Here is a 25,942-nt window from a genome sequence, read left to right as displayed (position 1 = left end):
TTGTAAAGCTGCTTTGAAGCAATGAAACATTGTAAAAAGGCACTATACAATAAATGTGACTAGACCTGAAAATAAATAAGTCAATGCAATGATATATTTCTGAAATTGTAGAGATATTGGATGAATCTAACCGTGCTTATCATACAGGAGTAAGATCTGAGCACCTGCAGCAGGGTTACAGGATCAGGAGAGGGCATGTAGTGATGTGATCCTGTAGATGTCAGCATGGACCTGATGCTGTGGGTTGAGTTTGACCTGTGCTGTGCAGAAATGAAAGAAGCAGATGTGTTACATGAGACAACACTTGTTGAATATCAATCTCTTTATTGATTCAGTAAACAGAGTCATGACTACAAATAATAAAGCAGAACTAGACCTCGCAGAGACATACATACATGCATTTTTAATCGCTATATCAGTGATATCAAGTGTTGGTTTGAGACCCAGACGAAAGTCAACAATACAATGAAGAAAGAGCTGAAAGCTTGAACTGTGTTTACAGAAGAAGAGCATGTTTTTAAACTTTGTTTTGTGTATATACTAACAATGAAGAGAAATACACTGGAGTAAAAAAACTAGCCTCAGTCTCTTTTATAAAACAGGAAGCAGTGAAAGATACAATGTGATGTCAATATTTAAAAAACACCTAAAGCCTAAATATGTATTTGTTTAGTTTTACAAAGTTTTAATTTTTTTTTTAAGAAAACTATATTATAAAAGATTACAGTGTTGTTCTGCAGAGAAGAACTTGCAAAAATTTAATTTCTGTACTGTAAAACATTTCTGTAGAAATTACAGTATTACTGCCAGCTGTTTGCCAGTAACTTACTGTAGATTTAAATTGATGTTATTTACTGAGTTTGTTCAAAGTTAAATGAGCATTAAACATTAACCAGTCTTTATATACTATAAAATAACAGCCTCATGCAAAGCATTCTGGGAAACAAAATCTGAAGGAAAAAGACAGAAAAAGGTTGATGAGGATTTGCATAAGGCTGTAATTTTATAGTTTTATTCTGTAAAGATAAAGATTTGTTAACTTTGAACAGTAAATAACATCAATTTAAATCTACAGTAAGTTACTGGCAAACAGCTGCATAAATACAGCAAAACATTTCAGCAATATTTTCAGTGTTGTTCTGTCGGGAACATCATTCTGCCACACTTTAATACCAAATGTTTCCCTGCGCTATTGAACCCAAACCTGCTGGCTTTATTCAAATCATCTGAGTCATTTAGGAGTTTTTCACGAGTGATAAGTAGTTTTACAGGTATATTTGTATGAATATCACCCCTCACGCGCATACCTGTCACGCACAGGCGCGCGCACTGCTCTGAGTTGGACTTTAAAGTGCACCCCTTACTTGGGTTTCTGAACACAATAAACTTCAGCTCGGTTCCGATCCTCAGCGCATCTGTTCCGCTTCACTCACCGAACCCTGCTCGAAACTCCACCGGGGACTGAAGGGAACGCGCTCGCCGAGCTCACCGAACGCCCCTCAAGCGCGGTGACGTCACGTCCTTCGGCGGCGCTCCTGAAGTCGGTAAAGACTGACGGACTCACACAGTTAAACTCGCGCACAGACAGTCTCGTTTAACGGCTCCGGGCGCGTCACAGCTCAAACTAACGGGAATAATTTGGCTTTGCCGCGAGAGGAGCGCGGGGCGGCGTTCGCCATGTATCGGAGACTTTTAGCGGCTCTTTTCTTCTCCGCCGTTAGTTTATTGATCTCGGCAGCGGCGGTCCAAGAATTTCAAGGTAAGTCTGTTCGGTTATTTCTGAGGAGATTCGCGGAAAGTTTACCCGTTTTCACGCCTCACAGGTTCGGTGAAGTTTCTCCACACTCACTCCAGCTATATATAAACTTTATAAAGTTATTTAATCTCAGTATTTGACCGCCGTTTGATGTTAGTGAGCCACAGCCCCAAACTTTTCCTCAGGTCGCCCTCACAATAGATGAGAATAACTGCTGTTCTGCCTCAGAAAAATCACATCTATAGCTTTAACACACATCATATACCGCGATTATATAAACGAGTAATGCTTTTAAAAGAAAGATTTAATGTTTTTGGTCGTCAGCCAGATTTGAATGTTTTATTATTTTCACATTTAAACTCTTAGACGTCACGCACCAAACTACCCTGTACTGTAATGTTTTATGGGACTGTGTGCTTTTTTCAACATGTATCGACCACGATATTGTTTCACTTGCTTTTGAGTACAATATCGATGTAGACTATGATAATCATGAGTGTTCTGAAATTAAAATATATAAATTTAGATAGCCTAAATAGGCCATTTGTATGGATTTGTCTTTCTTTTATTACTAACTTGACCCGTTAGTTTATGCAGTGATCTGTCAGCTGTCAGTAAACCCGCGCATTTAAATGAGAACGAGATTCATGAAGCGTTTTGTATTTAATGTAAAACATAGCCAAATATTTAATGCAAAAAAGCTTTATGTTAACTACTTTACCATTGAATGCTGCTTGTCTTTATAATGTTGTGATGCATTTAAGTCTATAGAGTCGTGTTGTGTTGTGCCCATTAAGCCGTATTTGTGTCTTTGTAACTTTATTCTGTTTGTAAAAGTGTCTATATGAACACATCTTTAATATATATTGACATCTGTGCTTTTAATGAAAACAGTGTGGATGTGTTTGAAGTGGTTTTCGGAGCACTAGTTGCAGTTAAAAGCCTCTTCTGTGCTCGGGTTAATTTGGTTTTAATTAACGAGTTTCATGTAAACGACGTGTGTGCAGTTTTAAGATTTAGGTTGAGGCATTTCATGAATTACAGTCTTTACCTTGTGAACTGTAGATTTAATAATAAATATTTTGTATTTAGTCTGTTGAAGTGTTTTTCTGCAGATGTTTATTCTGTATGTTTGTGTCCTGATGGGGGCAGCAGCGCACACACATGGCACGAGATGAACACCAGATTGACACTAACACTGAAAATCCAATTCACGTGAAACTAACATGCTGTTCTTTTGCTATGTAATTACCAATTTTACTGTAATACAACCAGGTTATGCCAGTTCAGTGCTATTAAAAACAAAATTAAAGGGATAGTTCACCCAAAAATAAAAATTATGTCATAATTACATTGTTACAAACCTGAATACATTTCTTTGTTCTGATGAAAACGAAGGCCCCATTAACTTCCATAGTAGGATAAAAGAATACTATGGAAGTCAGTGTGTTTTGGTTACAAACATTTTTCAAAATGTCTTCCTTTGTGTTCATCAGAACAAAGATATTATTACAGGTTTGTAACAACATGAGAGTGAGAAAATGATGAGAAAAATGTTTTATATTTTGGGTGAACTATCCCTTTAACATATATTTGCATTTTTGCCCTAAATGAGTTTGATGGAGTTTTACCAAATATTCAAAAAGAAACTAAAGTCAGACATTGCTCAAATGAACAAACACCTAATGGAGAAAGGGAAGGCGTTAAAATAATGTAAGAATGAAATGATGAGTGGGTTATTCTGACTGTCGCCTGGTGCAGGGCATTATAGGGATTATTGTGACTGGTGACGCAGAGGATATCCTGAGCCGCACAACCTTTAACAGCCTCTTCCGTGGATTCAATACAGTGTTTGTTATTCCAGTCGCATTGTGTTTGATTCATATTGTTCTTGTTTGCCTTTGTTGTTGACATCCATTCTTTTTGATGGGCTTCACCTGCATTTCTTCCTTCCTTGATCATCTTCCTGAATGCCACGGCTTACATCTGTGTGGTTATCAGATTCATTTAATAAGTCCAAAATATTTTCCTCAAGAATTTCCGGTTCTCATGGGAGCTTGAAACTAGATCACCATTTCAATCAGGGATGCCAGTTATAAAATCTACCCTCGGTGATTAAATTCTGATTGTGTTCTTGTGTGTTGTATTTTGAGGGTCGACTCACTGCGCTCATGGTCGTAAAAGGTTGCATAAGCCCCATGGTTGCCTTTGAGTGGTCCCAATAGTTTACCGGTGTGTTTACCAAAAGCATTTTCTGCGCCCTTCTGCAGAATTCCAGTAGTATTTGTTGTGGCTGACCTCTGCAAACAGACTTCCAATCCTCACCAGTAATACACACACAAACACACACACACACGCATCTATACACAAACTTTAGTAAGAGCTTCAGACTAAAACATGAAACATTTAAAAGCAAAATGGCTTTTTTAATAGTCAAATTGTTAATAAATCGGACATCATGTGTGTTTGTGCAGCAAGGAAAATGCTTTTTATCTCACCAGAGAATATATGATTTTTCTTTCAATATTGCCTTTTGATTTACAATTAAATCAGTAATAGAAATTATTATGTGCACTCTCACATACAAACACTGCACACATGGGCTGCTATAGCGCATTCACCTGCAGCTGTTGCGGGTCTGCAGGATTCTCTGCTGCATGTAAGTTGCTGAGTAAACATTGCCGTTGTAATGAACACTACTTTGTCCTCTGTGGGCTACAAACAAGCATAAAAGCTAATGAATCAGCGGCTTTTACCGACAGAGACCTGCTGGGTAGCACGAGGTGGACAGGTGGTCCGCCAGCAGAACATACTCGACCATCATGCTTCATAAACGGTTGTAAACCAACCGACACCGGGTGATTAAACTCTAATAATACGATGGCTGCTGTTTAGCTAAGTTAAGCGTCTTTGTAGTTGACTGCCGGCCTGAAAACAGAGCTAATTAATCCACAACGGGCCTGTGCTGTCCCAATTTCAAAAGCTTTTTTTGGTGTGATATTCTCAGTTGTGTTGGTTTGTGAGATGCTTGGAGCAGGTAAATGCATCCGGCGTCCTCCCTCTGCATGCGTTTGACCACAGGCGAATATCTCCATTACTGTCAACCTGCGTCTGCAGAGTTTTAATGGCCCTCTTTTGAGTCATTAGCAATTTGCTGGGCCTAGTTTAACTTGACTGTAGCACTTTTCCATGTTTTCCTGACCTAATTGTGATCAGGCCTATTGTTTCTTGAAGGGTAGGATCGGCCCCAGAAGTCAGACACGTTTCCCAGGTTTTTGACAGGGAGATTGGCCTACTTCAGCATCGTGTGACCGCTCAAGGCATTGAGATGAAAGTCTCACGGGAGAGCAGAAGTTTCCTCGGTACGGCTCGTTTACGGCTCCGGTGATCTCAGCTGGCATGTGTTCGTCTCAGACATTCGATGACATCTTTAATTGTTGCCAAGCATCGACGCCCGGCGTTAATCCTGCACATTTATTTATGTCAGCGCTAAATAGAGGAGGCGTAAATATTTGAGCTTTATGCAAGGACCATGTAGTGCCAAATTGTTTTTTTAATGACGCTCTAATTATTTCCTCACACATTTTCTGCACACTTGGCTGATACTCATTGTGAATTCAGCATAAGGGAGGTTTCTGAATAGATGATATTTATCCTGTGTTAATGGAAGATGCTTCAGGTTCAGCTCTGAAATGATTTATTTTTTTATATTCATTCAAGGGTTCACCGGTTCAGTGTTATTCTTCCATTAGCACCAGTTTGTCATGTTTGTCATTTTTATTTGCTCCTTTGTGGTTAAGAAATAATTTGAACCTTTAGAACCAACATGAGCTTTTTTATAACATGATGTATTTGCAAGTAAACATGATATTTCATTAGAAATAAAGTAAGGATGTAACTGAATGAAACTCAGATGATGAAGTATCAGAATGAATCATGGTTACACCTAAGTATGGGATTAATAGCTATTTTGCTACTCTTCCCCCACCAATGTTTTTTTACCGTTACCAGTTACCAGTTAGCGCCATCGTTTTTGATGATATTCACAAAAGTTTAATCCCTTCCAGAAAATGTTCTTTTTTTAAATATATAAACATACAATATATCAAATGAAAGAATAGACCAGATTCAGTGCGATGATCAAAACGTACACAGAGTTTTTACTGTTTTTGGATCAGTGGATGCTTCAGTGTTTTATAAGTTTGGTAAGAGAGTAGGGATGCTTAACGATTAATCGCGATTAATCGTTAGCAGAATAAAAGTTTTTGTTTACATCATATATGTGTGTGAACTGTGTATAATAAATTTGTATAAATAAATGTACACACATGCATGTATATGTTTTAGAAATGTTTACATATGTGTATACATTTGTATATTTATGTATAATTTATATTATATATATAAATATAAATATTTAATATATAAAAAAAATCTTAAAATTATACATGAATGTGTTCATATTTATATATATACATATTTATTATACACAGTTTACACAGATATGTGATGTAAACAAAAACTTTTATTCTGCTAACGATTAATCGCGATTAATTGTTTAGCATCCCTATAAGAGAGCCACCTAGTGGATAATAGCGTCATTGGCAGGGAAGCGTTTTCTCTTAATTAACAAGATAACTCGTCAATGGCGGGGAAAGAGTTAATATCCATTCTGCCTTATGCAGCATATTCAAAACAAGAAGCAAAGTCTTTATGGGGTAGTTTTTTTTAAAATGACAAAAACAAGCATTTCTTTAATTTTTAAAATAGCATGCAATTACAACAATCATCTGTGAGAGCTTGTAATGTGTAAAGTTTGTAGTTCAAGTAATTTGTATTTTTATTTGTTTATAATCACATGCCACAGTAATGTTTTCCTCTGAATTTCTACTACGCTTAAGTTCAGACTATGAGTGCAGGTTTAATTTAATTAATAATCCAATTATTGAGTGCCGACCGCCCGGCCGCTCCACCACGAGAACATGGGAAATGCCAGCGCAGAACCGACAGTCCTTGCCAAAATAGAGGCCTTTTCCATTTTAATAATGGCAGATTTCGTTTAGAATGAATAACATCTGAGCGAAGCACACGAGGACGACCGGCTTACTGTTTTCTGTCTCTGTTGCATCTCTAATTTCATTTTTTAGAGCTAATGTAGACCGTAAATGCTGGGATTTAGTTTTTATGATGCATGTCTGTCTTAAAGTGACTGTGATATGGCTTTAAGTCATTTAGCTAAGGGGCCATCTGTATGATAGTGTACAAAACCAGAAATGACTGATCTCATGTGCACAGGTGAATGCAATAGACTTCTCTCTGAATGAGAACCCTTTGTCTTATATTACAAATTGCACCAGGCCTATGGCTATAAAGTAGCAATACATGATTCATGGTTGTAAGTTGACATAAACCTGTTTTAGGATTTTTAGATAGATGAGTTGTGCAGTACAGATGCCATTACCTGTGTTTGTGTTTATTTTAAGCCATTAACCTTTTTTCTGCCACGGCACAGTTTTGATAAGTAAAAAAATCATACAGCACACCACTTAGCACATCACAATAAGCATTAACAGATCTGCACAAACCTGTATTGCATTGCTTAAATGACTTGTTAAACTGAAATATTACACTGTAATATTCACAACCAGGACAAATGTGAAACTTGATCTTGTTTTATGAACACAAAGATGATATCCTGGTTGGAATTGATGACAGTGACACAAGCAGCTGTGACCAACTCAGCAACCTGGTAGCTAGCTTTGAGCGCTTTTTTTTAAACTCTGTGTCAGTGTTATTTTTCCATGGCACACCAAACAAGTGGTCACGCCGCGGCACAGTGGTTGGGAAACCTTCTCTACATTAAGAGGTTGTGTTGTGATTTAAATTTAGCATCATTCATGTGGTCTGATTATATTTCTAGTGTATAGTAAATCTTATATTGTGTTCAGCAGCACATTGAGTTCTTGTTATTCTACTCAAAACATTTACTCAGTCACACACCATGCAGAACATATCAGCTCTCCATATTAAATATTAGTCAGAGCCGTCTGTATTTCTGTGTTATTGTGAGTGACTTGTTATGGCTGGAATCACTTGTTTGACTGAAACTCAGACTTATGGTTTGTAATGGTATTTAAAAGCACACTGAGTCTTAAAGTGTTTAATTAAATCTGGTAACATCTGCAGTGGTGCTGATGCAAGCATTCGCTGTGAAGCAAACCTCCGGAAAGGTGCTCGCCAAAGGGAGCCAGATCATTAATAAACATTATGCAAAATATGTGTGTAATTTGTAAAATTATTATTGAAGCTAAATAAAACTGCAGCATTAGTCTTTCTTTAGAGTAACACTCACAGCATTGCTTTACTCTTACTTTTTTAGTTGTTGAAAACAAAGGTGCTATAAATTATAAAGCTTTGAGGCAAATATGTGTAAATATTTAATTTGGCATTGTACAGTTTTTCAAGTTTAGGAGGAAAAATCTGTCTGCAGGTGATAAAAGTTTGTTAATGTACAGTAGATAAATGTTTCGAGAACAGCAAGAGCCTTTATCACAATGTTAAACATTCAACTGAATAAAGGTAGTTAATGCTAACGGTTTAAGGTGCTTGTTTCAACAGGACAATATTTTCTGGCAAAACATTTCTGTTTAATCGTTTATTCAATTTTGATGGCAGATTCATGTGGCACTTGTTCCATGTACCTGTTTTTGGGTCATTGTCGCTGTTCTCAGAGCAGGAAGGATATATGGATTTATGAAGCGCCCCAGGACATGGTCTGCTCCTCAACACCTCATATTTCATCGGCTCCTGATGGATGAAGCCCTGTATGTATGTCATCCATTTAAACGAGAGCGACGGGGAGGGACGTTTTCAAGGAAGTGGAGTGGAAATCTCATGTGGCATGGGTAAAGTTAAGTGAGGTTAAGAACTCTTCAGAATTAGAACAGCTGAGCTTTATAAGGGGCTAAACTTGTAAGCAGAAGGAAGGGCTGCCAGTGGAGAACCAGAACGACCTGTTTTCTGATGATATCTGTATAAAAACGCTGTGACAGTGAAATAGACGGTTACCTGGAGTCATCTGTACAGCGGGTGGTGTGAAATTGAGCCTTTATGTTGTGTAGTAGTGAAATAGTCCATAGAGGGGAAATATCAGACTAAAATCAACAAGCAGTGCTATTCCTGACCTACTTTACTTCTTCAGTGTGATGTGTGTCTAACTGACAGAATATCGAATACAAACAAATGTAAAGTAATATATATTTTTGACAATGTGCACTGAAGAATCGTTCACTGCAGGAACATAGATTAGTGCTGCACGATTTATCAAAAACAGAATCAAGATCTTTCATTCATACATAAATTCTTTCTAAATGAGGAGAATTCACTTGCATGTACATTATTTCCCTGGATTCAGATGCTGCATTCATGTGTTCACGTATTTACTTTACACATTAAACCCTATTTATTTACCAATCAGACCCAATCGCTTCTGTCCTCACTCTTCCTTATTTGCGGCTTTCCGCTGTCACGCCCGTGACGTGTAACAAGGCGACAGACCTAAACACAGTCGGTTGAAAAATGTTTTGGTTGAAAAATTGAGAATCATGTGAGAGAATTGTGAGCTCAATTTCAAACCTTTAAAAAATCTTTGCTGCCTTATTTTTAATTTTGTGTTTGTTTGTTGAAGTCGTGTCAATTTACTATTATTTATCTTGACAAGAGATGAGTTGCTACAAATTTTTTTTTTTAACTATATAAGTTAAAACAACTCATCTGTAGTTATAACAACTCATCTCTAGTCAAGATAAATAATAGTAAGTTGAAATTACTAGTAAATCTGAGTTAGTTGAACAAAAAATTTAAGGCGGCAAATAATTTTTTACAGCGCATGGAGAAAAATCGTTATTCACATTTAATCAAAAATCATGCAGCCCTAAGATAGATAAAGGGCCAGTTTTAATTTTGACTGTGTGCTTGCTGTTACTCATGTAGAAAATGATTGGAGGTAGAACTGACAGTCTCTCCCATGTTGCCGTTATTTTGGATTAAATTTGAGTTTTGTTGGATTTGAAGAGAGTTTTGGTCCTCCCAGTGGACCGAAGAATTAGTTGTAGTGCTTTTCTCAAAGGAGCGCAGGGTTTGTCTAGTAGATCCATTCATCTGACGACGCAAATGCTTCAAAAGCCCCGCGGAGAAGCCATCGGCATGAAATAAGACCATCCACGTTGATAAACCAGGCAAATCCAATAGATGCCAAATTAAGCAAATCCCTGTTTAGATCATTGAAGAAAAGAAAATCACTCTGTGTGGCACTACTTGGCTGATCCAGAGAGTCGTGCTTCCAACTTCTTATCCAAACTTCTCCACCTAATACCCAACATCCCAGAGCTGAGACAAAACTGAAGCGTATCTCACAAAAGCCAGGCAACTGTGAGCGTTTGTTTGTTCATCTGTTCAACATGAGCAGACGTGACACAGACCTGGCACAGATGAACGGATGCTGCCGTGTCTCTTTAGGAACTCAAATCTTTGTGTTTGTTTCTGTAAGAGAGTTGTGTTTGGATTGTTGTCGGGTAAGAAAGTCTTTCTAGCGACGTGGCAATACAGACAGCAGACAAGATGGTGGAGGAACATAAGAGATAAAGCTGACGGAGTGAGTGTGGATGGGTGGTGGAGGGTCATTTGGACAGGCAGGCAGATAAGATGTGAGACACAGCAACCGCTGGATGTGAAGAGCCGTAGGCCAGTCCAGAGGCGATGCATTAACAGGGACGCACCCAAAAGCTTCCTCAGAGCAGTGCTACACTAACACAACTCACTAACTCTCCCCTTTCTCTCTTTTTCTCTCTCTCTCTGTCAAAATAATCACATTTATGAGCTCAGTGCACATGAACGCCACCACAAAAACTTAATAACCAGTGGAGTCTTTCTGAACTGAGCGCTGGAAATTACAGAAACACTGTAGGCTAATTGTGATTGATCATAAGTTGTAATTGTAACTGTTTAGTTTCTGAACATTTTGTCCTCTCTTGAGGAAAAGTAAAATTTGTTGTTTTTGCCAGTTTATAAGTAGGGATGCACCAAAAGGAAAATTCTTGGCCAAAGCCAAATAAAACGAAAACTCAGCCGAAGGCCGAATGCTGAACAATCCAACATGTTTTTTATTTTTCTAATTATTTTGCCAATTTTCTTATCACTGCATAAGTACTGTAACTATTTCACAATGTCATTTTTATTATATTTTACATTATTTAAAAAAAAAAAAAACTCTTTCTTTTTTTACATTCTAGCAGTCATTATTGGTCCTTTTCTGATTTCTTCAAACTGTTAAGTTTATATTCAACCACATAAAAGAGTCTTGCCTAAACTGATATTAATCTAATCTTCTATTCCCGCACAAAATGCAATTACACTGTTCATTATTCTGCCTTAAGAAACTTGCAACGACACTTAAGCCCGGGGTATATTCTGTTTTTAAGTGCGCCCGAACGTACACACACGGTCGAATGCCCGGCTTTACTTCTGGCTTTTACAAGAAAAGCACCAGACAAATGCATGTGTTTGCTTGTCAGGGTCAAGAGGAAGAGACGGCACAATGACAGATGACGACAGAGAAAAATGCGCTTCTGTCTTAACAAAATGCAGAGCTGTTAATAAATGTTTTATTTCTTGTTTAATATAAGCTTAATATGTTTTATTTATCGTTTAATATTTGTAGGACTTTGCTCATTCTGGGAAGTTTTTATTACGTACTGCTGTCGTTCTTCTCATTTATAAACTTGTCTCTCGCTCTCCATGCAGGAGCATTCAGCAGACAAGTACCCAGAATCGCCGCTGTTACTTTCTCCTACGCTGCATGTTGTTCTGCATGATTTTAAATGATAAATGAAACTTATGCTGTATGCTTGCTGCATTTATGAAGCGTGTGCTCCTCTCATTCTGCGCTGGTTTCTATTTGATCGTTTCATCAATTCCTCATTGTTCAGTCAAATTTATTTGGTCTTTTTATTAGCTCAGGCAGAATGCTGAAAATTAGTTTTTTGCTATTTTTGGCTGAATACATTTGGTCGCTGAACATTCAGTGCATCCCTATAAGCCGATATACTTTCATTTCCCACCTTAGGCAGCATGTTTATTATAAAAGTTCTAGATTTAGGATCTTCTGTTCTTTATAAAGTTGCAGCTTTGTGTGGTTTCTGGGTAGTGAAGAAGAAATGTTAACGTTATATTGTCACGTATGTATGTATGTATGTATGTATGTATGTATGTATGTTACTCTCACACATCATCACACATTCAGTCTCTGAACTAGTAGGCCTAAAGAAGGTTTCAGAAGAACCTGAAGTCAGATGTTTTCTTTTCCATCAGTGACTGTGGCCCAGTACACACAGCAAACTTTTGTGAGTGACAACCGCATTTAAATGCAGGAGTGAATCCCCTAAATCAGTAATTCTCAAAGTGTGGTCCGCGGACCACTAGTGGTCCGCCAAACCCCCCTAGTGGTCCGCCAAAAGATGACCTAAATTAGGCAAGTGTTTATACCAGGGCTATTCAATTGGCGGCCCGCGGGTCAGACCCGGCCCCCAAGGTAATTTGATCCGTCCCTTTATGTAGTCTGTAAAAAAGACATCTCTAGAATAAATTTAGTAAGTTAGACAACGGGCCCTACAGTTACGAGTTGATGCGCGTTCGTCTGTTTCATACAGCATGAGCTGCAGAGCGCGAGTCACGTGACTGGTGCGAGCAGCTGTGTCACGTGTTTATATTCGCGCTTTGGTCCACAAGTTCAACGCGATCGCCTCCCCCGCTCGCACCCGCGTCTCAAGACGCGATAGCTGACTGTGGTGAGTTAAGAGACCGGACTCTATGGCTGTTTTAACTTCATTTGTTGTATTTCCAGCTTTAAAACACTGCCTTTTCCGACAATTTGTCTGATAAGTCTGCTCAATTATGACTTGCTTATCAACAAAGACATTTACGTTACATGTCTTAATAAATGAAACTGCCGTTTTTCCAAAATTCAAAGCATCGTTCTCACACAATAATGCAATTTAAACGAGTAACAGTTCATTTGCACGTGTATGCGTATCGTGCTGACAAACATACACCTGATTTCACTGCTCTTGCGAAATCTAAAAACATATTCTGTCGTATTAGAAGCTAGCCTAATGTTTGCCAATTATTAAGATGGCTGTTGTTGTTGAAATAGGGCTACTGTAATAATTAGCTTTGACAAAAAACTGCATAAAACAATGTTATGTTCCATGTTATAAACTTTTTTGATATGTGCACTGAAGTGCTCTTTGGAATGACATTAAGTGGGACCTACGCTGTTCTAGTATGTTTAATTGCAGTTTTTTTTCACATGTGCAGTTTGTTGTTCATATTAAGCTGCAACTCATTTTACATTTACTTTTTCAAATGAAATAAAATTCATATAATAATTTCTGAACATAGCATTGCATTTGTGTTTAAAAAATTTGTTTTTGACTTAAAACAGTTGCATATTAAACTTAAATTTAGCTTATCCTTCCTATTTTGTTGTTTTTTGGGGGGCGTGTTAGAGTGGGATTCTGTTAGGTGGTCCTCAGAAAAATATTGGAAGATGAAGTGGTCCTTGGGCTGAAAAAGTTTGAGAAACACTGCCCTAAATGATTGTTCCATGTCAGTACAGAACAAGACTCACTCCGAAACTGCGATGATTGACACATAGTTAACCATAGCAACACAGTTATCATTCACAGCTTTGACCAAAATAATATTACAGCGTTATGTTTTGAAATAAACCATCATCTTAGTGTTGTGCGCATTTGTGATGCTGCTTCTCTCAGCAATGTTTTGCAGTGTTGCCAGGTCCTTGTCTTTTTCTTTTTATGGCTTTTACTTCATGAAGCGATCAAGTTTTTGGTGTTATTAACTCTTTTCCCACCATTGACGAGTTAACTTGTCTTATAAGAGAAAACGCTTCCCTGCCAATGAGGAGTTTTTCCGGCAATTCATATTTCTGCTATTAATACTAGGAGGTGCTCTTAACCAACTTATAAAACACTGAAGCATCCACTGATCCAAAAACAGTAAAAACTCTTGTGTATGTTTTGATCAGTGCACTGAATCTGATCTCTATCAAAAGTAAGATTTATCTCAGCATTTTACTCAGAATTTGGTATTTACAACCCATATTTGAGAGGTGACAGAAAGAGAACAATTAAAGATAGGATGAAACATTTTTTTTTTAAAGCTGATGGTCTGTTCTTTCATTTGATATTGATGTTGTATGTTTATATATTTAAAGAAGAAAATTTTCTGTAATGCATTAAACTTTTGTGAAAATAATAAAAAATGCTTGCGCTGGCTGGCAACTTAAAAAAAATGCTGGTGGGGAAAGAGTTAAAGTGAGAATCTGCTGGTCTGAATATTTTAATCATTGAGGTAAAGCATTTGGATTTATTTCAGTTTATTATTAGATTTTTTTATGTGTTTTTCGTGCAAGATCTGAAAACACTAGTAAGCAAACGCACGTGCCTCTGTCATTTTCTGCACCGTGCATACACAAAGACTTTTCCCACCACAATGCACGTTTAAATACTTCATCAACAACTAGTTGTTTAGTTCTGTTACGTAAACACTATATAAAGATTCTGTAAATGCGGTTGTCACTACTTGCATTTTGCAGGAGTTAATTCAGTTGTAGAATGCGGTTGTCAGTCTCGTAAATGATTAAAGTGTGTGTGTACAGAACAGCATTAAGCACTAAAAGGTAAAGGGACAACCAAATTTAAATGAAGCCTATAGTATCTCCACTGGTAATGAGTTCTGGTGAAGCGAGACAGCTCTTGGGTTTAGATGTTGCGTTGTTCGTCTTGATGCAATAGTACAGACTGTTATGTTCTGTGGCTTTTGTCCCAGAATGGCTCATTTGTTCTCATCTCTTGAGAGGATGAGTATTTTGTAAGTCTTCTCTTAAAATAAATAAATAAGTAAACTGGGTCATTGGCTTTTGCTCAATACTTGTTCAAATATTCCAAATACTTTAACTCCCTTTTTGTCTTCTTCAGTGAACTTCATGAGTCAGGCAGAGTAAACAGCATTCACAACCTCTCATAATATAACTTTATTTCCAAGTGAAACAGGGCATTTTTAGTCATACAGTGTTTGAATATAGCAGTCTACGTGAACTGAGAGATGTGCACTTAAAAGGAAAGTCTTCTCAGAGTCAGACTAAATTATCGTATTTTAAGATTACAGACAAACATTTTTGCAATCGTTACAGTATAGTGACATTAGGAATGTGTATATGTTAATTTGTTCAAGTCAACATAAAGACTGAGTTTAAATGTTTTTTGTATATGTTATTGCATAAATGCTCTGATCTCAGGAGTTTCTGCTGATGATGCCTGCATACATCCACAGTCTGACTCCAACAGATGCAGCGGTGCAAATAATGAGGGCATATGTTTACCTCTAACTCCTCTCACCCAGGGAGATGGATTAAATTGAAGCAGTTTGGTTTGTTGTCAGATTCTTAAGTGTTGCTTTCAAGCGTGAGGCGTCCCCGGGCCCCTGCGGAGGATTTACTCGGTGGAACCGAATAGCGAGGTCTCTCGCAGCTAATCGACTCCAGCCACGGGCTGTTCGCATTGCCTCCGTTTAGTCACTGGAGGGGCAGTAATAGCAAACAGCGGGTAGTAACATCACAGTCTGCGTGAAAGGGAACATGGCTGCGTGCATACAAACTAACTCACAACAACACGCATGGGCTCAACGTAGAGAAATAAACAGGAGGCAATCAGTTATTGACCTGGTTTGTCCTCTTAAAGGTGCCGTAGAATGTAAAACTGTATTAATGTAGGCATAGATAAATATTAGGAGTTCAGTACATGCTAATGACATATCATGAGCCTCAAACACGATTGTTTCCTCCTTCTTATGTAAACCTTGTTCATGCAAAAGACCGCTGGAAAACAGACCAATCTCAACATACCAACAGTAATATTAAAGTCGTGATGTAGACCCCCAACATTAAATTACACGTTAAATTAATTACAATGTTGTAACAATGCTAAAAACAAAGTTCTGACTGTTGAGTTGGTGCTATATGCTAGTTAATGCTATATGCTAGTTAATGTTATATGCTAGTTAATGTTATATGCTAGCGTTTAGACTGAAGTTCTACTATTGACGTTATAGTTATGTTTTGCAGGTCCATACTGAAAAAAACACAAACTTAACATTCAGAAACGTCCATTAACAATCTCCAAACTATTGATTATTCCTCAAAATCTGATACAGACTCAAACATAAGATCTGTTTACACACACACAGAGCTACTGAAGGAGAAACAGCCAATCAGAACAGAGCTCAACATTATTATTCATGACCCTTTCAAATAAGATAATAATAGACCATTTCATTATAAAGACAAATCCTAAGGTTGTAAATGGACATGTAAAACTGACTCTGGATCATTTTTGCAATTTATAAAGCCACAAACCTTCTGTGTAGATATCAGAGAAGAATTTAATTCAATACATTCTTTGGCACCTTTAATACCTCTGCCCTGACAAAAATTCCCCCTTACAACTTTTGGATTTAGCTGCTGCGAATGAGTAAAATCAAATGATGAATTTCTATTTTATTTTTATTTATGCTGATCATGAGTGTCAACAAGTAGAGCAGTAAAGGTCATGGGTATAAAGCCCAGGGAACACAGAAAAAAATGTGTAGCTCAAATAAATTGTAAGATATTTTGGATAAAAGCATCTTCCAAATGCAGAAGTGTAAATGTTTAATGAAGACAGGGAGGAATAATGTTTCTGTATGTTTTTAATGAACATGCTTGTTGTGTGATTTATGAATCTGTTTTTATCTGGAGTGTGCCTGTCTGCGACACCCCTTTTATTTCTCAGTGTTGTTCATTTGGGCTCCTGAAACCAATTATAGATCCATTTGGTTGTACTTTTGATTCTTAAATTACACGCGTCACCTATAAAAATGTAATGGATGAATTCTGAAACTTGATATCCAGATATACTAAACCAAACTTCAATACCACGCCTTAAAATATCTATGCCTCAGTGCCTTGATACATACTTTGTCTTTGGATATTTATGGCCATGAGATCAACTTAAGCTCTTGTCACTCTTTGAACAAAGTCTGAATGTAACAACATAGATAGATGTCCTATTATCTCCGCTCTAAAGAACAGGGTTAAGCTGATAGCTGAAGCTTTAATGAAACTGTGACACTGCTAATTGCTGTAAACTGGAGCTCGTGTCTCTGTGTGTGTGTGCGTATGGGGTTTGGCATGGCCTGTCACCAGTTTGGCAGCATTCAGAGTCCCCGCTGCTCAGGTTTAGCGGCCCGGTTCTCCTCCTGTGGGTTGCTCCGTCTTTAAAGAGGAGGTCGGAACAAACGTCACGCCGTCATGGAGGAATCCATTTCCACAGCACTCGCACAAACTCCTCTCTATCTTTCTGACACTTAAATTGTAAAGGAGCGGGCATGACAGACGCACAACTCAACAGTTAGTGTTGAAAATGCCACGCTGCACGGACGAACCCTCATCAGTGTGGAGCAAGAGTTCATTTGGCGTCTGTATGCCAGTGACAGGCCTGTGATTATAAAGACACTGGGACATTTACAGAGTTGTGATAGCAGCGCTGCCTCTCTCTCTCTCTCTCTCTCTCTCTCTCTCTCTCTCTGTGTGTAGTTTTGCTGACTCTTTCTTTATGTGTGTTATATGACACAGATTCCTGAATACACGCAGCTGTTTGTGCTCGTGAACTCCCCTCTTCAGCACTTTTACATGCGGCCTTTCAGGCCTGGGAGTTAAAGAGATTTTAGTATCACATTTAATTACAACATCACAATGTATGGAGCAACACGAGGGATAAAAACGACAAACATTTGACCACTTAAACTGGAAGAAATGACTTTCTTACTTATTTTTTTTTGGTCTTGTTTTCAGTACAAATATCTAAAAATTCTTAAATCAAGATGCATTTTCTTGATAAGCAAATAAGTCTAGTTTTTAGACAATAAATATACAATATGTGAATTTGTGCTTAAATCAACCAAAAAATTCTAACAATGGGGTAAGATTTTTTCTTGAATTAAGTGTTTGAGAAAAAAGTTATCTTTATCAATATCTTTTTCTTATCCAATTTGCAGATTTATTTTATGGACAAGTTCATTTAAATTGTATATTTATTGTCTAAAATCTAGACGTATTTTCTTAGGTCATTTTGCTCAATGCATCTAAATGTAAGAGTTTTTAGATATTTAACATTGTTTTTTTCACTTTGAATAATGAAGATAAAATAGATCTTTCTTATGGTATCAGTTTTTAAACCTCTTGTTTTTAACAGGACACTTAATTTACTTTACAGACATGTTTGCATTTGTTCCTCTAACAACAGTCAGACTAGCAGCAACTAGCAGTAGCAGAGCGACGCGATCTCATTGATTTCAATGAAAGCTTGCCGACTTCCGGCGACACAAGCAACAGTGACCGTTAGCGACTGGATGGGGTGTGTCCAAAGTTGAGAAATGTTCAACTTCATGCAAATTATGAGCGACATTTGGGAGCGGATACTAATGAGAATGAAGCTGTGGAGTTCACGTCATTCTTCTCTTGTCAGTTACTGGAGTGGACGTTACTCATTTGTTTATGACAGCCAGATATAGAAACGCATCTTTTGAAAGAGACGAGCAACACACAGCGACAAAGTCGCTTATAATGTGAATGTACCTATACACTGCACGGTTTTTGGCTGTCCCAGATGAAAGATTACCATCGTGAAACAATTTTTGTGGTTGTGACTCTTAATCGGTGGTCCTATGTCGTACAAAGAGACGACTGTTTTTCCGGTCTTGCGACCAAAGATAACTTACGAAATTCAGCATGATCAACGCACATGCTGCTACGACTTGCGTACCGTATTTGTTTACCAGTAGCGCCTGCTGGTGACGTTGCGCTAACGTGTGTTTCAGCCTAAATAGGTGTCATCATCGTACAGTCTACATGCTTTTCATACCCAACTTTAAACGATCAATGTCACACAGTGTGATAAGATCTTGTAGGAGTGCAAAAATCAGTGTATCCCAGGCTTTACACAGGTTTAAAAATCATTGAGTCTCCTGCACCCGGTTCACAGCCAAGAATGTTCACGAATGGTCTGTTTATCAGTGACAACATTGTTTGAGGCGAGGCAGCGATACAGAGACAGATTCACAGCTAACGCTGCACGAGATGAGAGACCTTTGAGAGTTACGGTAAGCAGACGCGGTCTTGTGTGTCCGCTGCGGGCGGGACGTGACCTTCTCACAGCGAAAGTGTGGTGGGAATATCTCTCTACCAACAACACCAGACAGAACCGACACTCCACTGGATTGTGTCTCCATCAGGAGAGATGGGGTGTCAGCTGTGACCTTTCACAGACATTTGCGTCTGTATGTGTGTGCGTGTCTGTTAGTGACACACTGTCAAACCACCTGGTGTGGTGTTTCTTTGGGTCAGGACCCTTCAGAGTTAAACCCCCACTCGCCCATCTTCTGATCTTTTTAGTTGCAGCCCTTCAGATCCATCATCTGTGAAGGTTTGTGACCCTCCGCGCTGACGGACGCTTTAGCATTCCCGGGCTATCTCGTGAATGGGTGCGGCTCTGACTTTATCATCATGCCGTGGCTCTAGAAAGTTAAAGGAGTGAATGTGACGGGACTCAGAGTGATGAATGCCACCTCTTTCCTGAACCCTCCTCCCTTTCTTTCCTGTCTTTTTTACTCACAGTTTCCAGTTTGACAGGAATGTGGCACTCATGGATAAATCTCTTTCTCTCTCTCTCTCTCTCTCAACTAATTGCAGCTAATTGTTGTTACATGACCTCATTTTGTGCTTGTTTTAAACACCATTTAAAAAAACATATTTTTAGTTAGTCCATTTACAGTAATAAAAAACACTGCGTGAACGAGGTTACGGTTGGAGTTTTGGTTGATAATACTCATGGATTATTTGAACACATTTCTTTATGGGATACAGTATCTCATATGTACAGCGAGCTGTCCTGGATTGTACAGAATCAGTGTTTCAGTGCTTTTCACATTAAGATCCGTTGTTGAATGTTTAATGAGAAGCTTAAGGCTGTCAAATGCCTGTTACTTTAATTTAACTTCATTTAGTTGGAGCTCTTAATAATGAATGAACAAGCTGAAGTCAATTGTGTAGGTTCATTTGTCACTGTATTGATCACACATCTCTCACCTCAGCATCTTTACAAGCAAACGGGCTCTCGGGTCCTGGTCCCTGTGTTCACGGGGTGAAGAATTTCATCATATCTGCTTCTCTTGGGATGAATTGCTTCAGGTCTGTTTCAGCACAGACTCGCTGCTGGCTGTTCTCCATTGGGATCTTGGCTTTAACTCCACATCCCTTTTTAATAAACCTCAGTGAGGAAAAGCCCAAGTCAGCAGAGCTGTAAGACTGTCGGTGTTTAGCTGAAACAAAGATAACTGCATTTCTGCCCACATACATTTCACCATAGTTAGGTGCCGCTCATAAACCTCTATTAAAATGATTTCAGACAACATTCTGCTGTTAGTGTAGGTGTTGAAATTGAAGATTTTTTGTGGCGTTTGCTAAAGAAAGCATCATTATTAGTTATTTTAAATCTTTTCTAGTGTCTTAATTTATTTCAGTCATGATCTGGTGGTGAGGTGTGTGTGTTGATACAGTAAGCAGTACCCTGACAATCCTCCAGAAAACATTAGCTGTAGCGTTTGGATGACTTCATTTAGTAATGTGTATTCAGAGCTCTCCAGGATTCATGCAGCGTGCACGATGCGATTCAGAGGACAAAATTTGGTGAACTTTAATGCATATTCAACCATGATGCCGTGCTGTTTGTGTGCCACCGCTAAAAGCTCTTGTGAGTTTGTATGGTAATTTACCCTGTTTAGAGTACACGCAGAGTGGAAATGATATGGAAATTTTCTCTTTTAATAATCATCTGCTATTCATGAGAGGTTATTTTCCCCGTCCTCCGGCTTCTGAAGAAAAGCCCCATTGAAAGCAGGTCAGGATTAGACGCTCTTAGATTGAGTTTGGATGCTTGTGTATTATCTCACGGCAGAAAGCAATTTTAAGAAACTCTCCATTAATATTATTCACTAAAGCCCAGATTGAAGTTTATTATAAGTATTCTTAAAGGGGCGCCGTCTCCGGTTTGGAGATTAAGACAAAGACTCTTATCCTCTTAAACTGTAATTCTTCTTCTCCATCTTTCTATTGATGATATATCTTACTGCACAGATGATCGACAGATAGCCGCTGAGGTCAGGAGGAGATTTAGAGATGAATCTTATGAGCCATGTTGTATTTGTTGAATATGTTTATTTGACATAAATAATTAAATCTGTTTTAAAGAATCTTACAATGCAAAAATATATGAATGCACATTTAAACCCTTTCTATTCATGTAAAGTATAAAAAGAAATAAACACTACTTTTTCTGAGCTAATAAAAATGCACTAAGATTTTTTGTTATTTAGGCTTTCAGTACAATTTCTTTTTTCTGATTCGGCAATGAAATATGAGATGGAAATGCTTTTGAAATGTATATTTAAACTGGCTTGTCAATCATCAGAACTTTAAGACGTGACTGGTTAATAAGAGTTGAACCAAACCGACTGTGACTTTTAATTGTTTGCTTGAAGGAAGATCAAGAGCATTTCAGTGAGATTTGATATCTGCCTTTAAAACTCAATATATCCTGATGTCTGTGATTAAATAAGGAAGAAAACAGGAAACAGGGAGGATGATATTTTAAAGAGATAAACTGGGTTGTTTATGGTCTTCAGGAGCCTCAGGAGGTGATTATGAGTGTGAAAGTTTTTCTGTGTCTGATATCACTGAAGTTTGCCAGCAGGATCTTCTCAGAGAAAGACTGCGGCTAGCGGCCTGATTTTTAACGATAATGAGACACCGAAGAGTGAATCTGACAGCCTGCCTGGACAGAAGCTTCATTGCCCCGGGGCGTATGAGAGAGGGGGGTAAAACCAGTGTGAAGCCGGGGTAAAGGTTATCCCGAGGCTGCGGCGGTTCATCTCCTGAGGTTCTGGATCTTCACGTCAGTGACAGATCAGAGGAGACAAGCTGCTCACAGAGGGTCCGCACACCTCCGCTCGGCGCTCGCTGCCATTTAACGGCTGACATTTCTATCAGTTTTCGGTTTGTCTGTCAACAGTGTGCTCCTGTCGCCTGTCCACCCCTGAACAACATCTGTTTTTGTATGATCATACAAACGTTTTTGCGATATATGGGAGTTTTTGCGAAATTTACGTTGGCAGTATTTTCAATTCTCAATGTCAATTTGCACAATTTTAAGGGTAATGAAAATGCAGCTAATGTGAGTAAAAATTGCCTTTGGATTAGCCAAAAAAATCATGAAAGATCAAGTATAATGTTTCCCAAGATTACAACAGCTAAATCATTATCGTGGATAAAAAAACTTTGTTTTATGGCACTTTGAAATATTTATGCTGTATGATTTGTATTTACCTGCAAACAGGTGATTTTAAAAAGTTAAGACACAGCTGGAGTTTGTTATTTCTGCTCAAATAATTGGCCTATGGAATACAAAAACATTGCAGCACAGTATGAGACGCCCATGAAATATTCAGTTCTGTTTTGCAAATTTGTCCTCATGAAATATGTAGCATCTCAACTAAATAAGGCTTCTGTGGTCACGAAAGGCTCTGTTGGGTGCATCATCTCGATGCTTTGGGTTTCCTATACCAGCGCTGATAGTGGATATTATTATTATTGTGAGCTGCTGTTGTCATATCGCATGTTTCTTTAGAATTAATGGAGAAGATTTTTCGGACGGTTTCTCGGTCCGGCCTCGCATTTGACATTCAGAGACTTCAGGCGGTCTCTGTCTCCCGTACCTCCTCCAGACAAACACCAGCAAATGTCAAGCAGCCCTCTGCCATCCACTCTGTCTACACCAGCATCCCTCATTCTTACAGACCAGTGAAAGCGGCTCTACAGAATCCTCCTTTGGTCTTACGAAGTCTCCGTTGCTTACCAACAGTGCTCATGACAAACTTCAACCTAAGAGCAGTGAGAGGAGGAAAAGCAGACAACGCTGTTTTATTATATTCTTAATTATTCTTGTGCATAGACTTAAATTAAAGATGGGATCCAAATATTTAGAGATTTTAGTTTTTTTTTTTACTTTGACCAGCTAGCAACCACATAGCAACACTTTAAAGCCCACTTTGAATACTTTAGCAACCACATATTAGCAATGCCCTGGCATCCTCTCACAATAGCTTAGTATTAGGGGTGTAACGGTACGCAAAAATCACGGTTCGGTGCGAACCCCGGTTTTGAAGCCACGGTTCGGTTCATTTTCGGTACAGTAAGGGAGAAATGCAAACATTAAACTGCAGGTTGTTTATTACTATAAACTTTTTTTTTACAATTTGTTTACACTTTTTTAAACACTTTTTATTAAAATATAACATATAAAATATATATAAAATGAAAAAATTATAAATAAAAGACTACTGCAAAGTTCTTTTTTACATTATTTTATAACAGTAGGTAACTCTTTTCTTAACCTTCTCTTAAACTTTTTCTACTAAAACCTTGAACTAACAAATTCAATTCCTGAATACATTTATGAACTATTAGCCTACATTTTTGCCACCAAAAATTTTCTGTTTTGATTTATTTTGGATTGTTTAACCTCACAGTATTGAACCATCTCTGTATAAAAATAATATTACTGCTCTATGTGTAACTGCATAGCAAGCAACATGATGATATACTTATTATACACTCATTTTGAGATTAGTGAGCTGCATACATAGCCATCTTTGATCTTTTGCACGTTTCTCCTAATCTTTGCTTGTGTCGTCAATGTAAGCTGTGACTTTACTTACGAACCCCTCCGCAGCTGAGTAACAGCTGAGTAAGCCCGGGTTACAGCTCTTCTCTGTCCCGACCAGCTGATCGCATTGTGACAATGATATGATTGACGTGAGGTGCAGATGAAAAATCTGATCACGCATGCCTTATTCTCGCTGTCACAGAAAGCGCATCTCATGAATGCGTAGCAACGAAAGACGCGCATCCTCTCACGCATTTTGAAAGAACAAAGCAGCGCGTTGACACGCGTTTAACATGCGCTTTTAGATACGACACGTAAACATTTACATCAATAATCAAACGGATATACAACTAAGTAAATAAAAATCTTTCTGCGGGCCGAACTATGTTATATGTTTGACAGAAGACTTGCGCTGAACGCGGAGACTTCCGCCACTTAATATGTTCGTGCGGAAACCCACGTATTATGTTCCGCACAGGCGCACACAAGGTGCGTTCCATTCGACCGTAAGTGGACTGCGAAGTGGACTTCACAGGGTATTCCGCCATCTTAAGTGAGATTCCAATCCGAAGGGAGCGAACATGTTCAGTTCGAAGGGCACTGCGCACGGCATAGGGAATCAGGGAACATCGATACATCACTTCACAGGAAGTGGAGAGCGATAATCACCCAACTGTCATTGCGCGCATCACGTGATCACCCGTCGGAACGGTCAGACCGCTATGCAATTATATGACAAGCGTTTAAAAACACATATATACACATAGTTAACCAAAGTTTAAAGTTTACTTTCATATTTGCATGACAGTTACAGCAGGGCTTCAATTCTGTTAATAGTCAAGTAATAGCAGCAATAGTCAATTAAAGTGTATAATAAACATACGTTTTTCATTACGTAGTACTCAATGTTTTTTTTATTGTATAGTGTACATATTTGAAATGTGATAGTAAATAAAAATTAAAATATGAATGTAGTCCTATATATATTTATGTTATATCAATCTGCGCGACCCCGTCGTTGACTTTCTTTGATGACGTTTGCAGGCCGTTCCAAATGAGCGGTTATTGTCCGTGAAGTCCACTTCAACTGATATACCGTGCTCAGGGAGTAGGGAGCAGTGAACACTCCGCAGGGACCCTGTCGAATGGAACGCACCTACAAAATGCATTCGGCCATTCGGTGCACGTGTGCACCGTGCCGAAAGCCCTGAACCGAAACGGTCCGGTTCGAATACACGTACCGTTACACCCCTACTTAGTATTGTGTGTCCCTGAATTTTGCGCTGCTCATATTTTCTTAAGATAATTGTCTATTTTCATCTTATTCTGGTTGTATGCCCACTGCCGGCATGATGTCATAACAAATCCAGTGGCCCTGAGCCGTGTGCCGCTCCTGTTAATTATTCATAGCAGCCCGCAGGCGATAAATCGGCCAAGCAAGAGCTAACTAAATTAGCTTCCAATTAGTGTTTGTTTGTGGTGATTATATTCCCCCCTTAACTAATACCAGAGGGGCTACGAGACGGTCGAACTGATCTCACAGAGGCTCCTGTGCCCTTCAACGCTGAGGGATCAGAGAGAAATGCTTTAAAAGAGTGTCAGATCAAAGCTTGATGTATTACACACATCTTTCTATTCTCATCTGACCGTGAGATGATTGTGTAAAGACTGGAGACTCATTCGAGTTTATTCAGCTGACCTGCAGCCGTGTGCTTTCTCTTTCTCTTTCTATTGATTATAGTTAGTGTGACCTTTAACCTGAAGAAGTAAACTTTAAATGATGTGACGACTTGCTGATGGTTTGGATGCAACTTCAGTTTAAACTTTCTGACAGTAAATGAATAGAAATCATATATGCATGTGAAATTGGAGAGCTAAATGTTTTAGGAGAGCAAGCGAGAAAACATGAGAAAGAATGTGCAGAGCAAGATGATGAGTTTGTAAATCTATGGCTCTGGTCTTCACTATAGGGGAGGAGTTTTGGCTGAACTTTACTCACAATCAGAGCTCCATTTATAGAAATCAATGTGAAGGGCAAATGCTGGGGGAGTGCGGGCCGTAACATGAGCCGGGACAGAACACGTCTGTTCTGTGTTAGAGAAATATAGACATAAGTCAGACATACTGTTTGCTCTGTTCCCCAACATTTTGAGCCTTCATGTGCACACAGTACTGACACAAAGGCGAATAAAGAGTGATGTTAAATATTAATATACTGGAGCTGCAACAAATGATGAAGTGATACAGATGCAGCTCTGATTCATTCATTATATTTAGGTATTTAGTGGAACTT

At 38.4% G+C, this 25,942-nt stretch overlaps 1 protein-coding gene across 8 annotated transcripts in view; it reads left to right on the top strand.

Annotated features, from left to right (window-relative positions):
* Positions 1 to 1,406: 1,406 nt before the first annotated feature.
* Positions 1,407 to 25,942, top strand: part of ptprma (protein tyrosine phosphatase receptor type Ma) — a 156,587-nt gene continuing 132,051 nt past the window's right edge. For 2 of the 8 annotated variants that reach the window (XM_065258930.2, XM_065258929.2), the window contains exon 1: positions 1,409 to 1,759. In XM_065258930.2, the coding sequence (XP_065115002.1) occupies positions 1,678 to 1,759 (82 nt within the window). In that variant the 5' untranslated portion in view covers positions 1,409 to 1,677. Of the gene's footprint in view, positions 1,760 to 25,942 lie in introns of all 8 variants that reach the window. The other 6 variants (XM_065258931.2, XM_065258934.2, XM_065258927.2 and 3 more) reach the window with 5 other exon arrangements.

Source organism: Paramisgurnus dabryanus, chromosome 22 (assembly GCF_030506205.2).
Source record: "Paramisgurnus dabryanus chromosome 22, PD_genome_1.1, whole genome shotgun sequence".
Lineage (NCBI taxonomy): Eukaryota > Metazoa > Chordata > Actinopteri > Cypriniformes > Cobitidae > Paramisgurnus > Paramisgurnus dabryanus.
Note: the sequence above shows the minus strand (reverse complement) of the source record. Positions and strands in the feature narration are given on the sequence as shown.